Source organism: Solea solea, chromosome 19 (assembly GCF_958295425.1).
Source record: "Solea solea chromosome 19, fSolSol10.1, whole genome shotgun sequence".
NCBI lineage: Eukaryota > Metazoa > Chordata > Actinopteri > Pleuronectiformes > Soleidae > Solea > Solea solea.
The window spans coordinates 3636134-3653697 of record NC_081152.1 but is presented as its reverse complement, the minus strand read 5'-3'; the positions used below and the strand labels follow the sequence as shown (position 1 = coordinate 3653697).

The following is a 17564-nucleotide window of genomic DNA, read 5'->3' as shown; positions in this document are numbered from 1 at the left end:
CTAACCTCTGAGTTTTTTAGGTGATTTTGGACGACATACTATACTATGACATATTTGACCGATTTTGGACGACATACTATACTATGACATTTTGGACCAATTTTGGACGACATACTATACTATGACTTTTTTGACTGATTTTGGACGACATACTAACCTATGACTTTTTTGACTGATTTTGGACGACATACTAACCTATGACTTTTTTGACTGATTTTGGACGACATACTATACTATGACTTTTTTGACTGATTTTGGACGACATACTAACCTATGACTTTTTTGACTGATTTTGGACGACATACTATACTATGACTTTTTGGACTGATTTTGGACGACATACTAACCTATGACATTTTTGACCAATTTTGGACGACATACTATACTATGACTTTTTGGACTGATTTTGGACGACATACTATACTATGACTTTTTGGACTGATTTTGGACGACATACTATACTATGACATTTTAGGGTGATTTTGGACGACATACTATACTATGACTTTTTGACGGATTTTGGACGACATACTAACCTATGACTTTTTGGGGTGATTTTGGACAACATACCATGTTGTTGCAGTCTGCAGAGTTGGTGTAGTGGTTAGATCTCTTGCCTTTCAAGCGAAAGACAGGGGTTCGAGGCCTGGTTGTAACAAGAGTCTTTCTGCATATACTTTGTATGTTCTCCCCAACAACATAGGGACTTTTTGGATGACATACTAACCTATGACTTTTTTGGGTGATTTTGGACAACATACTATACTATGACATATTTGACCGATTTTGGACGACATACTATACTATGACATTTTTGATCAATTTTGGACGACATACTATACTATGACTTTTTGGACTGATTTTGGACGACATACTATACTATGACATTTTAGGGTGATTTTGGACGACATACTATACTATGACATATTTCACCAATTTTGGACGACATACTATACTATGACTTTTTGACGGATTTTGGACGACATACTAACCTATGACTTTTTGGGGTGATTTTGGACAACATACCATGTTGTTGCAGTCTGCAGAGTTGGTGTAGTGGTTAGATCTCTTGCCTTTCAAGCGAAAGACAGGGGTTCGAGGCCTGGTTGTAACAAGAGTCTTTCTGCATATACTTTGTATGTTCTCCCCAACAACATAGGGACTTTTTGGATGACATACTAACCTATGACTTTTTTGGGTGATTTTGGACAACATACTATACTATGACATATTTGACCGATTTTGGACGACATACTATACTATGACATTTTTGATCAATTTTGGACGACATACTATACTATGACATTTTTGGGTGATTTTGGACGACATACTAACCTATGACTTTTGACTGATTTTGGACGACATACTAACCTATGATTTTTTTGACTGATTTTGGACGACATACTATACTATGACTTTTTTGACCGATTTTGGACAGCATACTATACTATGACATTTTTGACCGATTTTGGACGACATACTATACTATGACTTTTTTGACTGATTTTGGACGACATACTAACCTATGACTTTTTTGACTGATTTTGGACGACATACTATACTATGACTTTTTTAACTGATTTTGGACGACATACTATACTATGACTTTTTTGACGACATACTAACCTATGACTTTTTTGACTGATTTTGGACGACATACTATACTATGACTTTTTGGACTGATTTTGGACGACATACTATACTATGACTTTTTTGGGTGATTTTGGACGAAATACTATACCATGACTTGGGGTTCTGGAAATGACCCGTGCAGCCGAATTTTGGACCAGTTGGAGTTTATTGAGGGATTTCTGTGGTAGACCATGTAGAAGAGCATTATACAAATCAAGGCGGATTTACCTTTACTGGCGTGAATGCCAGTTGTGTATAACTCCCTTTGCAGAAAAATGCCAGATGTTAGCTGGTCTTAGTGGATTTCAGTGGAAACGAGAATTGACCTTGTCAGATGAACAAATGAATTTGCGTTAGTCTTTTGCATAATATGTGCATTTGTGCTCTTCATCATAATTGGTCAGATTAAAACTGCATTAATTCCAACGACTCAATTTGTGCAAGGTTGCTCACAAAGTTCAACCCAAGAGACCGACTTGATTTCAAAAAAGGCCTTCAGGACCATTATTGTGAAAAGCACACAATAATAAAGCTTGATGAGTCTGACTCAGTTGTGTGTGAACAGCTGTTGCTGTGTTATAAAAATCCTAAACGGCTTTGCACTGAAAAGATTAGCAATGTGAACAAAACCAAAGACTCTCAAGGGTGACACTATGTTCACTAAAGGTTATCAATCTTTATAGTTCGCTTTTTTGTGTAAATAAATGATATCTGTATATTTATCTTAAATTTCCCTTTGAGAGACAAGCAAACTAAGTTGTTTTTGCAAAAAAATTAAATTGTGATTATGTTTTATCCATAATAATCAACCCTTAAGGTCTTATGCTGCAGGATAAGAGTGCAGTGTGTGTGTAGCAGTGCGTGTGACTGTAAATGGGTGTGTGTTTCTGTGCAGGGACTCTGTGGATGTGCATTGTGCTGAACCCCCACTGTAAACCCGAGCAGAAAGGTTTCTGGCTTCGACAGCTACGCAGGTGGAACAGTGTGGACGTCTGCCCCTTGGAGGATGGTAACCATGGCAGCGAGCTGACCAATCTGACCAATGTTCTGCCCCAGGGCCCTCCCGGCCACCTAGGTGAGATGGTACCTGAAGCACAAGCCATGCCTTTCTTTTGCTTGGTTTTTATTTTCCCCCCAATTTCGTCCCACATCACCTCTTTTCTCATGTGAGGCTCTCTCTCTTTATGTCTCCTGCTCTTCTTCTGTTCCTGCCGGTGCATTAACACCATTGTCTTCTTTCTTCGCCCTCCCCCTCTCTTTTAATCAAGTCTACTTCTATCAATCTCGTGCCTGCGAGTCGTATTACCTTTGCAGCGCAGCCTCGTAACAATTTCTCCGGCCTGTGCTTCCACTGTCAAAGAAAAGAAAAAAACAGACACACCAGCATTTCTATAAGCTGATAATGATGTTTGAAATGAGAAGATTGGCATTAACACTACTACTAATGATTAAAATGTATCTTGACCAAGAGTTTGCATGTCCTCACCGTGTGTTGACCACTTGTTATTCATCTCTTTCAGACCCACTAACTCGGCCTCACCGGACTGTCTTCACACGGGCGATTGAGGCCTGTGACCTGCACTGGCAGGACCCCCACCTGCAACACATCATCACAGAGGACCACTACGCCAACTACTGTTACCATGACAACCTGGACAGCTCCCTCTTTGACGCCCGAGGGTGGCCTCTGTGGCACGGTGAGAGAGCAGGGACACCCCGAGGATAGAGGAGAGACGGGTCAAATCAATGAAAACATCTTGAAATCTCCCTCCTCTTTCCTCCCGCAGAGCATGTCCCCACTGCCTGCGCCCGAGTAGATGCCCTGAGATCACACGGTTACCCCAAGGAGGCGCTCAGGCTGGCCATCACCATAGTCAACACACTGAGGAGGCAACAGCAGAAACAGCTGGAGTTCTTCCGCACTCATAAAAAAGGTCGGTCTATCTTCCTTCAAGGTTTTTTAAGTTTTTAGGCGAATGATGCTTCATGCTGTTCATCCCTCTGAGGCAAATACTGAAGAATATGACACAGTGAGACATGCATTATATATACAAAGTTGAGTTAAAAAATGGCCAGTGTGTAATAATTAGAGACATATAATGGTGAGAGTGCAGACTGTAACAAATGGACGACTCCTCCTCTTCCCAAGTACATGAGGGGACTATTATTATGAGCCTTGCATATCAGAAAGGTTGTTGTTCTACTTTGTTTGTCTATTACACATACGTTTCAAAACGAGTATGTCCATTTGGGCCGCTGTCGAAACATGGTGGCTCAAGATGGCGGCTTTTGTGAAGCAAGGCCTTTGCCTAAAGTCCATATAAAAAATTTATCCTGGGAAAGAACCATGAAACTCTACATCAGTGGCAGCTGTTAAAAATGCAGAGATATTTAAGACTGATTGAAAATAAAGGATGTCAGTGACAGTCGATTTACGCTCACGCTGCATAGAAATAAAATGTATTTCTAATGTGCAAAAGCTTCACTAAAGCTTCACCAACCATATCATGACTGTGAACATTTCACATATGGTTTCATATTTAGCCTGCAGTAAAATCATAAATTAGCCTCGGGCACGTTTGTCTTGCCATAAAAATGTTCCAATTTACCGATGGAGCTGATGTTAAACATTTAACTGCAGCTGTTTACTTAGTTTTAGAGAGCATTGCTAACAAGAAGTGACATTATTATTTTATTATTTTGCTCTAAGACTTTATGTCTTCAACATAAAACACCAGTGTGTGTACTGTGAGTAGTTCATGAATCTGTGTATGTGTGTGTGTGTTACTGCAGAGCTGCTCCACAAAGGCATCACATCAGTGACCAACCTGGAGGGCTGGGTGGGCCACCCTCTGGACCCCATCGGCACCCTGTTCAGCACTCTGATGGAGACGGGGCACGGCAGGGAGGACGGAGCCTCAGTGCTTCTGGACTTCTCAGGTACACACAGAGGCACTTCTGTACTCACATACTTTATGTTTATTTATCAGGGCAGTGTATTGACAAGAACCGTGTGATACGATTCATATCCTGATACAGGGGCGGAAAATATTTGCATATGCATGAACAATATGCAGTTTTCTTTGTGTAGTGAGAGGAGTGAAAGGAATCAAATGCTGCCAGCAACACAAAACCACTGTCAGAAAACCACCGTTAACAATATATATATATATATATATATATATATATACATACATACTGTATTTAGTAGTTGTTGTACTTAGTTAAAGGTAGAAGTACTACAATTATAAATGAAAGCCCTGATTTCAATATTAAACCATTGAAAACAAATAATTTTACATGACAAAATGTCTTTTATTTCTTTTCATCGTCACACTGTCTTTGAATAATCACACATTCAGCCAAATTATTTTATGAAATAACCTTTAATCACAAAATAACTGTTTATGGAACCGGTTTAAACCTCTTACTTATCTACTGATTCCACTAGAATTGTATTTTCTTACGCGATACAAAGTTCAGATAAATGTTATTTTATTGCCCTCGGAAAATAAATGTCAACAAGGTGAATATTAACCAGTGGCAAAGAGCAGCTGATTTATAGATTTATTTATTGTAGACTTGCAGACATGGAAACTGTTAACTGGCCCTTTTAAATGTACTAAATTACATTAAAAAACTAATAATTAAATAACAGCAAGAGTTCCATACCTATGAATTGAAGCTGAGAAAGTGCATTACTTGAATTAAAGTCCCCCATTCCTGTTCTTTGCAGATACAGTACACAAAACACACACACACACACTTACACTGCAGTGATTGTGTCTTCCTGTCACAACTGCAGGCCCTCAGGCAGCAATCAGCAGTGATGACACAGACACAGCTCTGATTGGCCTGCAGTCATCCTCTTACAACTGCTCATGAATAAGGAATGTGGCAGGAGGAAAAAAAAAAAACACCCCAATTAAAATGCATTAATTATGCAGCGAGCTCAGCCCAGAACTCAGAGAAAAAGCTCCACGCTTTGTTTCTCCTGGTGGAGTGACAAGGAACATGGTGATGCATGGAAAAAAGTTGTTAGCTTTCAATTAAGACTCTGATATTTATCTGTGTGTGTGTGTGTGTGTGTGTAATTCATTAGGGATCGTTAACCCTTCTGGGATGAACTCTGAGGTCTGCCAAGACATCATTAAGCCAATAAAACACACGTTACCATCCCCAGGAGAACACCCTATGTAGGAATAGGAACAGCAGTGTAACCAAATAGATCAATAGATCTATCAGCGCTCGCTCCACAGCCTGAAGGGAACATTTTCCCCCCTGAGTCATCTTCCTCACTGAGGGTTCAAATCTTAATCCAATCCTGACTCACGTTATAGAATCTGAATCTTTTGAAGTTGTTTGTTTGGTGGGAAAATGAAGAAGTGACTCGTGACAACAATATGCTTCCAAACCTAAACAGTCCCTCTCCTCTCTGCCTCACCCCCAGGCTCACCGAGTCCAGGGAGGACGACGGAGTTGCCCGTTTTCCTGGCGCATTGCTTCCTGGAAGAAGGCGAGTCGTTTGTGTCGCTGGCCGTGGAGACGGCTCTGATTGGTCTGGGGCAGCAGAGGGTGATGCCCGACGGCCTCTACGCCCAGGAGAAAGTGTGTCGCAACGAAGAGCAGCTGTTGGCCAAGCTCCAAGAAGTCGATTTAGACGACTCGTTGGTGAAAGTCTTCCAGAAGCAAGCTGTTTTCCTGCTAGAGGGTGAGCAAGACTCGAGCATCACAAAACGCCGTGGGTTGTAGATCATGTCGATTGATTTGCTGCCTGTCCTTTGTCCTCTATGAAGTGAAATTAACATATTTGACGTTTGCAAAAGAACAAAACTGAAGATATCATGATTGACTCTGGGAAATGTAGAGGAAGCATTTTTTCAAGGCTGCAGCTGACAATTATTTCCGTTACTCATAAATCTGATGGTTATTCTCTCAATTAATTAGCTTGTTTAACTGAAAAATGTCTTCCTTAATATGCCACAGCCTGAGGGAGTTGTCTGAATGCGTTGTGGGTTTTTTTCTGGTTCAATTCTGTATCTATCCTACCACAATTACTATTAATCTGTCACTTAAAATAGTACTATTACCTGACTGCAGCACTCGCCTGTTTTAACCGCACAGTACAATTCAGCAGGGGACAAATGGACGGACTGCAGTGTGTCTCAGAAATCATTTAGCATATTGAACTGCACTGGTGGAAACGGGGCTTTTTAAAATGGGTAGTAACTAGTAACTCTAGTAACTCGTGACCTTGTGTTGGTGTAAGTGAGGAAGTTACAAAAAGAAAGTGTCCTAAAAGCTATAGATCACAAACCAGTCACATTTACAAGACATATTTATACTGATATCGTTTAAAATGATGGCAAACACAATTTTCGCAAGTGTGTTTGGATGATATTTGATCTCAAACTCTTAATTATAAACAAAATTATTCCCGTACGAGTGCTAAATGTGACATAGCATTAACCTTGTCCTTTAAAACGTTTAGAAAACTGCAGACAAAAGTGTGCCATTTAAATCCTCTGTGTAAGAAAGCTATTATCAAACTAATACATATGTGAAGTTTGGCTTTGACCAAAATGGCACAAAGACAAAGAAAAAAAGAGGCTTTTCTTAGAAGCATCATCCTTATAACTCAGCTGTGGTTCTTTGACCACGTATGAGTCGATGTCGACAAAAGTCTCTCTACATTTTTGGTGGTTGACTAAGAACGTTCAAGTTGAGTCCTTCTGATCTGGTCAGTCTGTGTGAGTGTGTGTGTGTGTGTGTGTGTGTGTGCGTTCACGTCACCTGTATTAAACTCCTCACTCACACCGATCTTTGTGTTTTCCTGCAGCTGGTCCTTACAGTGGTCTGGGAGAATTACTCTACAGAGAGAGCGTTCCCATGCACACCTTTGCCAAGTATCTCTTCACCTCACTGCTACCTCATGACGCCGAGCTGGCGTACAAAATTGCACTGAGGGCCATGAGGTAAGTGTGGACAGACTTGAAACACATGTTTTTACTTGGAGTATGTTCGTGTTGATGGCTGTCTACTAACGGAGGACCCATCACTGTTGGCTGTGTCGACCACTGAGGCTGAAATGAAATGAGACAGTCGTCAGGTCAATGGGGGACGTTTCATATTGCATTACAACCCTCACCTAGCAACAGAGCTGCAGCATATAACGTAACAACTACATACTTTTAGTTAAAGCATGCTACTTATAATTAAAAATGTACTATGTATTAGTTTTTGTTGGACACCATTACCTCATTTTACACTGAATCCTGGGAGAGGTTTGGCCAGAGAGGAATCATCCATTGTGCCCTGTGTTGGCCACAAATAAAGAAGCTCTTGAAATAGGAGTCATGGTGCTGTAATGCAATCAGCCCCCTAAATTAGCAAGGAAGTCATTTCCAGCTGATGTTCCGATCAGCTGTTTTGGCCCCTCATCCAGATCCTATCTTTTTTACTTTTCAGCATCTGCTGATACCCAGTCTGATGTGACTCTTGTATATAACAGAGTGCACTGGCCACTTTCAGCACAATAAATAATACTCCCGACTGTCATCGCTCTGTACTTTTGCTGCTGTGAGGCTGCAGGTAACGTAGAGAAAGAGGGAGAGAGAGAGAGCACAGCGACAAGTCGAAAATGATGAAATGATGCACATATATACATGTGTGCTGAACAGTTTGATACCACAGCATTTATGTTTGCATTCTGCTAAATGGACAGGAAAAGGACAGGTTAAGGTTAGGGTCAGGGTTAGGATTAGACCAGTAGTAATTATGGTTATAGTTAGCGTAAGTCTCCAGGAAATAAGTCTGTAAATCAATGCAATGTCCTCTGAAGTCATGGAAAGCAGTGTGTGTGCAGCAGCAGTTCGTTTTTTTTTTTACACAGCAGCAGATTCAATACAGCCATTTTGTTTTTCAATGTAAACGCATCAGTGGCGCTCCTCTGACTGTCAGTCATCATTTCATTGTGCCCCATGTTAATATATAAATGGATGAAAATGTGTGTGAAGTGGAGGGAGGTAGAGTGAATAAATATGAGCTGGCTGATGGGTCTGCTCTCCAGCTCCTGAAAAAAGTGTGTGATGACACAGACATGGAGGGATGGAGGGATGGAGGCAGATTTAGGAGCTGTCTGGTGCCACGGTTTAATGACAAAACCTTCTTTTTGCTGGATTATTCAATAAATAATTAAATACTACTGAAAACCAGTTTTATAAGACGTGTGAATAATAAATACATTGGATTTATATATATACATATATGTATATATATGTATATATATATATACAATTTTGGTATCACGGCAGCTATAACTGTGTGTGTGTGTGTGTGAAGGAAAAAGTAACTGAGCTGTTATTTTTAAACCAATCCATGGGATTAGGTCTCTCTGTTTGTGTCTAACCGACTGTCTGTTCTGTGTTCACAGATTGCCAGTCCTGGAGTCCACAGCCTCCTCTGGTGACTTGTCCCGGCCCCACCATATAGTGTCGGTGGTTCCCAACCGCTACCCTCGCTGGTTCACGCTCAGCCACATAGAGACCCAACAATGTGAACTGGCCTCTACCATGCTCACTGCTGCTAAAGGTACAAACCAATGTCATTGTTTGGCAATGTTATTTCTTCTTCTTTTAGCTTTGTATTACTAGAATAGTGTTAGTATTTTTGAAAAAAATGTGCTTTCCAACCTCAGTTTCCCCTAAGTTGAGAAATATCTTCATTCTTTTCTTTGTTACGTGGCCACCAGTGACACTTGGTCCTGTTAGCGTAACAGATGGTGAACATCGTTTACATTCTGGGAATAAGGTCCCATCCCCCTACAAGTGGGTCTAAAAAGTGTGGAATGCCAGGGCCTTAAGTATCTACCTGTACTGGTATCAGCTGCATACAGTCACTTTACTTCTTATCAACTACTAAGCCGTTAACAACACGTTTGCTCATGCATTTACCAAATCACCTTAACAAAAACACATCACTCCTACTGTGTAACAGAGATTCTGAAGCCTACAGTATGACTGGGTTCATTTGCTCTTTACATTTGCATTTTTGTGATACTCAGCGTTTTTTGAAGGTATTGGATTCTGAACATAAGAGACTTTTTTTTTTTTCCAATATCTGATCCAGCAATTTTGACCAGTATTGAACTCATACTGAATATCGTATGAGCTCAAGATACTCACGATACCATGGTAACAGTCCATAATGTTGATGATACAGTGATTCTGCAATATTTACATATCCGTATATTAGGACTAAACACTGAATCATTCCAATCATAATTTGAAACAACACAATTATGGTCAATCTTCACAAAGACTGAAATTTTCTTGGTTTCATGTTTACTGCCATACAAATGCTATACGTTAATATCTTAAAGTTGTCATCCTCAGAGTATAGTAGTTATAGTTGCTCTGTCTTGTTTTGAAACTATAACTTTACAGTACATCGTACCATCATTTCACTGCCTGTTTCAAACACTGTACACTTCATCATTTGCATTTTCCAGGCGACGCTCGTAAACTACAAACAGTGTTAGAGTCCATCCAGAAGAACATCCACTCCTCATCACACATCTTCAAATTGGCCCAGGATGCCTTCAAGATCGCCACGCTCATGGACAGTCTGCCCGATATCACTCTGCTCAAAGTCTCCCTGGAGCTGGGCCTTCAGGTAAATAACAAACAAACCTCACACTTCATACTGCGACAGACCCGACTCAGTGCTAACCGCACGCTTCTTACAGGTGATGAGAATGACCCTGTCCACCTTGAACTGGAGGAGGAGGGAAATGGTGCGATGGCTCGTCACTTGTGCTACAGAAGTTGGTGAGTTTGGTTTTCACCACAAAAAGAAACTGACACTCGCATTGTACAGGTGTCGCTTAAAGGAATACGTCACTGATTTGCATTTAGCTTTGTATTACTAGAATAGGGGCAGTATTTTTGAAAAATTTTGCTTCCCAACTGCAGTTTACCCTGAGTTGAGAAAGATCTTGATTCTTTTCTTTGTTACGTACCCACCAGTGACACTTGGTCCTGATGGCGGCCACTGTTTGCATTCTGGGAATGAGGTCCCCTCCCCCTACGAGTGGGTCTAAATTAGCGTTGCAGTTTCAAGCCCGGACCAAGTGTATTTTATGTTTTATTAGCGATAGTACCAGCTACTGATTGGTCAGCGTGCCGTTACAGAAAAAGGCATGGGCAAGACGTCGGACACACGGATCAAGCTGAACAATGCCGAACTGTAGATCAGTTTAAAAGACTTAACAATAGTAAAATGTGGGTTAATCTCCAACAATTACCAGGGAAATGTCTATAATCTCATCATTTAACAGAGGAGTCCGGTGTATTTAGCCGCTGTATTTCAGTCCAGTGTCTGTGTCAGACGGAGTCTGTGCTCCAATCATGGAGGAAGTACTGAACAAATATTTTTAATTAACTGATTCTAATGATTCATTTACATTAAAAACAACTGCTTTACAAGTCACTTGTCACTAGTTTGTGTGTCGGGTGTAAACAATGACTCCGCCCACGTCGAGGAGGTACAATATTGTAATAGAAACACAACCAAACTGCGTCAAAGCGAGCTGGGACCATGTCTTTAAATATCTGTATTTTACTGGCCCCTCTCACACGGCCTCAGCGGCAGTTCATACTGTGTGTAACTGCTTTGGGGAGGGAGGGGATCATTGACCATTAGCAAATATCAGTTACAAATAACTTGGAAGGATGGATAAAGAGATTTGAGAAAAACCAGGTCTGTCTTCACAAGAGCTTAAAATGTGAAATTTGGAGGCCTCTCAGCGGGAGGGAAGGAATGACTGGCAGAGCAGTAATTATGGAAGATTGTGGTCTCGGGGCTGATTAAGTGGGTCTTATGTTTGGACTTGAACGCTGAAACCCAGGGGCTGATGTTTTCCTCAAGTGGACAGGAAGTGGGGTCTAGAGGGGAAACCCCCTCCTTCCATATGATTTCTCGTGAATGTTGGGGAGTGACAAGGCGTCCCTGTTTCTGTGAGCAGGGTTTGAATGGATTCATTGAGAACATGTCAGTTGGTGATGTAGAGGCGGGGCCAGAGACTATAATGTCACAGCGTTAGGAACAGAAGATCACATAACAAGTTAAATAGCCAGTGACGTATTATGTCGGAGTGGAATTTTGAATTATGAGAGCAAACGATCAAAGGAAGGGCAGAGTCTGAACAGAGACATACTATAGTCAATTATTCCATTAAGATACATATTTGGATATCATAGCAGTTAATCAAATAAAGGTTCAGGTTAAAATGACTTTAACTAATCAATTTAAACAGTTTCCTGAATCAGCTTGATATTACAGTTTCAATCTAAACATAACTAAATAAATATATTTGGCATTTTCCATCTTAAAAAATAAGCTGTTGAATATTAATTAGGAAAAAGCCACTCAATATGTTTTCACCAATAAATTAGGCATGCATCTAATTATTATTTTCATGATCACATAATTTGTCCCGAAAATATTCACATTTAAGAAGCTGGCAAATCAGTAATTTAAAAAAACCAAAAACGATAATTTTGTAATGGATCAATTAATAAAATAAAGTTGAACACATTTTACTTTGCTGCATTTTACTGAATATTCCATCTTCCTACACAAAATTACTATTATTATTATTTATCTGCATATTGGGAATAAAAAAAAGTAGAGGATCTATGATTGAGCCTGGGGGAACACCTTAACTTAATGGACTTGGTTTTCTTTCTCTTCAGGTGTGTTTGCACTGGACAGCATCATGCAGAGCTGGTTCACCCTCTTCACACCCACTGAAGCCACCAGTGTCGTGGCCAGCACGGTCATGTCGAACAGCACCATCGTCCGCCTGCACCTGGACTGCCATCAGCAGGAAAAGCTGGCCAACTCAGCCCGCACCTTAGCCCTGCAGTGTGCCATGAAGGACCCCCAAAACTGTGCCCTGTCGGCCCTGACGCTTTGTGAGAAGGACCACATTGCCTTCGAGACGGCCTACCAGATTGTACTGGACGCAGCTGCTACAGGAATGAACTACACACAGCTGTTTACAATAGCACGCTACATGGAGCACCGTGGTTATCCTATGAGAGCGTACAAGCTAGCAACGTTAGCCATGACTCACCTGAACCTCAGCTACAACCAAGACACACACCCGGCCATCAACGACGTGCTCTGGGCTTGTGCGCTCAGTCATTCGCTGGGGAAAAACGAACTGGCGGCCGTCATCCCCCTGGTCGTGAAGAGCGTGAAGTGCGCCACCGTTTTGTCGGACATTCTGCGGCGGTGCACGCTAACGACGCCAGGCTTGGTGGCGCTGCACAGTCGCAGGAACTCTGGGAAGCTGATGTCTCTGGACAAGGCCCCGCTCAGGCAGCTACTGGACGCCACTATCGGGGCCTACATCAACACGACGCACTCTCGGCTGACACACATCAGCCCACGCCACTACAGCGAGTTCATCGAGTTCCTCGGCAAAGCCAGGGAGACTTTTCTCATGGCGCAGGACGGACACATCCAGTTCACTCAGTTCATAGACAACCTGAAACAGATATACAAGGGCAAAAAGAAACTCATGATGCTTGTTCGAGAGAGATTTGGCTGAAAGAGCATCGAAAGACCATGTGACCCTTTTTTTTATACTTGAGACTTGTTTTTTTTTTTTATCCTCTCTAACTTGAAGAAAAAAAATCCACTTAAAACGACATTCACACAAATCTTACTCTAATAACTTGGAACTGCTGGGTCTAATGTGATAATGAGACGTCGGGGTGTAATTAAATGCACATCAAGCTAAGGTTTTAAGAGCAGCGTTGATGAGACTAATCGACTCCAAGCCACAAAAATGGACTGAAAAAAAGCTGAAAATGTTTCTGTATCAGGTCAATATGCTCACCTGTATACATTCAATTATATAACACAAATAGCATTAGCATCCCAAAGGAATTAGCAACACAAGAATGTGGATTTCACATGTTATGCTAAAATAAAAATATCCCAATATTGACCAAAACTATTGACTACACTCAATGGAAATAAGACCAAACTGATCCACAGAGGTTTGTGACTTGGAGTCTCTTTTTCAGCGGCTAACGCGATAAAAGACAATTTCTAGATAATTACACGTCATTTAACTCCAGCTGCACCATGTGTTAGCACAGTCACATCCTCGGGTTGACTGAAGTGTTTGAATCCCAATTACCTCCTAAAATAAAACAGGCTTGAAATCAAACCCTTAAAAGTAAAAAAAAACTAGAAAAACATTAGATGTGCAGAAGAGGTAGAGAATTCATGGACGTGTGTTTGTGTGTTTCCCTTTACATGTATGAACGTGGGAGTGTAAGAGTTTTACACTGAGTATAAACTGTATTGTTTAATGTCCTTGCACTCCTCCTATGTCCCTCAGTTAACATCCGCAGCCTCAAAGAGAAAAAACAAACGGCTTTAAACCAAATGGAGCGACTCCATCTGAAGTATCAAGTACCTCTTTTTAAGGATCCAGCTTTATCCCCCGGTCCTCACCTCCATCCTCACCCATCTGCTCAGTCGGGTGAAAGGAGAGAGAGAAAAAAACTCATAACCCATGATCAGAGTTCATAAACTGGATCTTTTCTCTTTTTTTTTCTTCTGCCAAATTCAGGCCGACTGTTCTGGTTCTTGCAGTGTTGTCTCAAACGTTCAGTATGCTTAGTTTACAGACCATAATGTCACGGCTGTCACAGTGCTTGCTCTAGTGGAAACTGTCAAACATACATTCTCAGGGATTTCTCTTTTTTTTAAAAAAAAAAAAGAAAAGAAAAGAAAAGAAAAAAAGAGAGAGAATAAAAGCATTTTAATGTCCTGTATATATATGAAAGTATATGTCTGAATATTGAAAAAAAAAAATGTATATGTTAACTAATTTATGACAGAATATTCTATGTGAGGCACAATACTTGAAGCTGCAGTACTTTTGGTTTCTTGAAACAAGAAAAAAAAAAACACATATCAGAAGGACTTCAAAATGTTGGCCTTGCATTGCATCAGGGGCCGCTCGTCACTGCAGGACACGCAGAGGACACGCAGAGGACACGCTGGATCTGGAGACACGTAATGAACTGCAGAAAATACCGGAGACAGGAAGTGGACATGCAAATATCGTGTGCCCCTGAATAAAGACGTGTATTGAGGAGCGCGGCAGACATCGGGAGAAAGAGAGGACTGTGACTGCGACACGCCAGCGGACAGGAAGCTTCTCTCGTGTCTCCCTCTGCACTGATTCAGGTCGCAAAGGGTCACAAAGCTTGTTTCACAGCCAGTGTCCATGCCTCGTCTGCTGACCTCTGAACTCTGAGCACGTCAGAAAGGGCACAGGCTAGACCTGTGTTGTTGTTTTTTTTTTACGAGTCCTGTGTTTTACTGATCATTTCCTGGAAACTGTCTTCGTAATTTCCCCCAAAAGATAAGCTGGTATTTAGCCGTAAATTACACGTTTTTCTTTTCCGAGAAAAGCCCACAAAAGTCTCTTCATTTCCATAGACTGTTGAAAAAAAAAAGTGGACGTAGCTTCTAGAAGCCTCAAGATTTGCAGTTAGACCAGAACATGACGTCACCTGCAACCAGGCACCGACTGGACCAGCTCTCAATCACACTGGTGTCCACTCATACAGTATGTGCCGTGTTTTATCATCCGTTTTCCTCTGAAGGAGATATTATAAATGTTATATATCATTTTTAGATTTCCATTCAAGTTCTGTTCTTTTTTTGCAACCAATGGTGTCGTCCCCTCACGGCTGTTCAATAACCTTGAAAACCAGGAGACTATGTCCACTTTTTAATGTACGGTCAATATCCTCCTAAGAAGATTTTGTGGAAACAGGTTCAGGACAAAGAAGACAACTGCCCCAAAGGAAAATGGGCCACTGAGTGTTTACGTGACCGTAAAGCAATTCAAACTTACATTTTATAAGTAGCTTTCTAATGACAACATATACCAGAAAGGATGATGTTTATCTTCTTTTTTTGTTGTAAGTTTCCACTTTCCAAACACAAACATGGCGGAGCAAGACGTCAGCCTCCTAAAATCAAGTCCTTTGCCCTGAAAAGGTTCATTCTAATGCTACAGAAACCAAATAGTTTCTATTTTAAAGTCATTACACTCTCATAGAAGTATATTCAGTTTCTTCTTTGGTTCACGTCCTGTTGCTAATCCAAATGCTAATCTAGCACCACCTTCAGAATCTAGCAATCCACGTGTCTACAACAAGCACAGCAAATATTACTGTGTTTTTTTGTTGTTTTTTTACATATCCAACCATTTTAGGAAACATGACGATGAAAGTTTCCAAGGAGTCGATTGTAAAATACAGAACCCGTGAAATAAAATGTTACACAAAGTTGCTCTGTACTGTAGGTTCTGACTGTTCCACTTGTTTTATTTTTTAATTTTATTTTTGAAATCCTCTTCAACTGTGTTATTTTGTTTCTCTAGAATTCCTCACACAAGAACAGCCTTCTTTCTTGCCTTGTCTTAATGCTTTAAAATAACCAAATGGGAGTTCCTGACTACCAAACCTTTTTCATAGGCCAGCCGACGTTTGGTTACAACTTTTGTCAGTTTTCTTTTCTTTTCTTTTTTAGCTGAAGTGTCTGTCTGTGCTTTAAAAGCTCATCTGTCTCTCAGTGTCGTCCGTCGGTAGCTCCTCCTCTTGTTTAGAAGCTTAATATACTCCCGTTTATTTATTACGTTAGGTCAATGATTGTACAACCATGTCAACATGCTCATGAAGTTGAAACTAAGATTTGATACACTGATTGATTATTTATGTAACTAAATCACTGTTTTATAAACTTGTTAATGAATCAACATTTTGTTTTGATTAAATTAGTTTTTTGACAGCACAGTGACGACGTCTTTCTTACGAAGTTTTTACTTTCTGACTTTATGAACAGTGTTAACAGCTATCATTTCAAAATGGTGGCTCTGTCGGCCAATAGTTGATTTTACGGAAGAGTATTCGTGCCACATGTAATGACAAAAAAATAAAACAGCATGTATTCTGAGATTAAAGTCAGAATGTATCCGATAAAGACAGAATTTAGAGATTAAAGTCAAAATGTATGGGATTAAAGTCAGAATTCTGACTTTTTTTTCAGATTTCTGACTTTAATCTCAGAATTCATGCTGTTTTATTTCATTTAATTTTTACATGTGGCCCTAATACTGTATATTTTTATCTCTAGGGTTAGGATTAGGGTTGGGTTATACACACACACACACACATACATATGTATATATATATATATATATATGCTGTCTAAATATGCATATGAATTCTGAATGTAAACATCTGCAGTACTCAGAGTCTTTTGAAAGTTTCACAAATCACTTTTCTAAATGCTCCTCAAAATAAAAGACTAAAACTACATCACAAGGCCAGAGCAGCCGAGTTTTGAGGAAGATGGAATGAACAACATCACACAGACACTGTTGAGGCATACGTGAACTGTGCCAGGAATAGATGGTGTCTTTCAATCATTTTTTTTACATGTGGCACTAATACTCTTCCGTACTAACCACTGCTGAACCCGCTGGTTATTCACTATTCATTCATACAATTATAGTTCAGTGTCGCCAATTTATCAGTTGGTGAGTTGTAATTCATAACACACTGATTATAAACATGTTGATGTCAGTGAAACGAATGATTAACAATATAGAAATGACAAACAAGATACAAACAGCTTTCACATAAAAGCTCAGTATAGATTAGTCAGTTAAAGGAGGAAGCCATCATTTCTCCTTTTGCTTATTTTGCTTCCTGCAAAGATAAATTTGGAATTTTAAGCTCTGCTTATCTACTTCCTGTTTTATGTCAACAGCAGGCGGAGACCAGGAAGTTCTCTTTTTGTTGTTGTTGAGGAAACAAAGGAGCAATAAA

The 17564-nt window shown here is 40.4% G+C and overlaps 1 protein-coding gene and 1 long non-coding RNA gene across 2 annotated transcripts in view; one reads left to right on the top strand and one right to left on the bottom strand.

The window, feature by feature from the left end:
* zswim6 (zinc finger, SWIM-type containing 6) overlaps positions 1 to 16030 on the top strand; it is a 51824-nt gene extending 35794 nt beyond the window's left edge. Inside the window, exons 5-14 of the mRNA XM_058617217.1 lie at positions 2528 to 2707; positions 3153 to 3329; positions 3420 to 3566; positions 4426 to 4572; positions 6083 to 6343; positions 7472 to 7607; positions 9065 to 9222; positions 10142 to 10305; positions 10379 to 10460; positions 12387 to 16030. Coding sequence (XP_058473200.1) covers positions 2528 to 2707; positions 3153 to 3329; positions 3420 to 3566; positions 4426 to 4572; positions 6083 to 6343; positions 7472 to 7607; positions 9065 to 9222; positions 10142 to 10305; positions 10379 to 10460; positions 12387 to 13249 — 2315 coding nt within the window. The 3' untranslated portion in view covers positions 13250 to 16030. The remainder of the gene's footprint in view (positions 1 to 2527; positions 2708 to 3152; positions 3330 to 3419; positions 3567 to 4425; positions 4573 to 6082; positions 6344 to 7471; positions 7608 to 9064; positions 9223 to 10141; positions 10306 to 10378; positions 10461 to 12386) is intronic.
* LOC131446162 (uncharacterized) lies at positions 6300 to 12893 on the bottom strand. Its single transcript, XR_009233896.1, has 4 exons — positions 12770 to 12893; positions 7890 to 7947; positions 7426 to 7715; positions 6300 to 6420 (listed from the first exon to the last, which is right to left on the bottom strand). It is a non-coding gene; the product is annotated as an uncharacterized LOC131446162 (long non-coding RNA).
* Positions 16031 to 17564: the final 1534 nt, after the last annotated feature.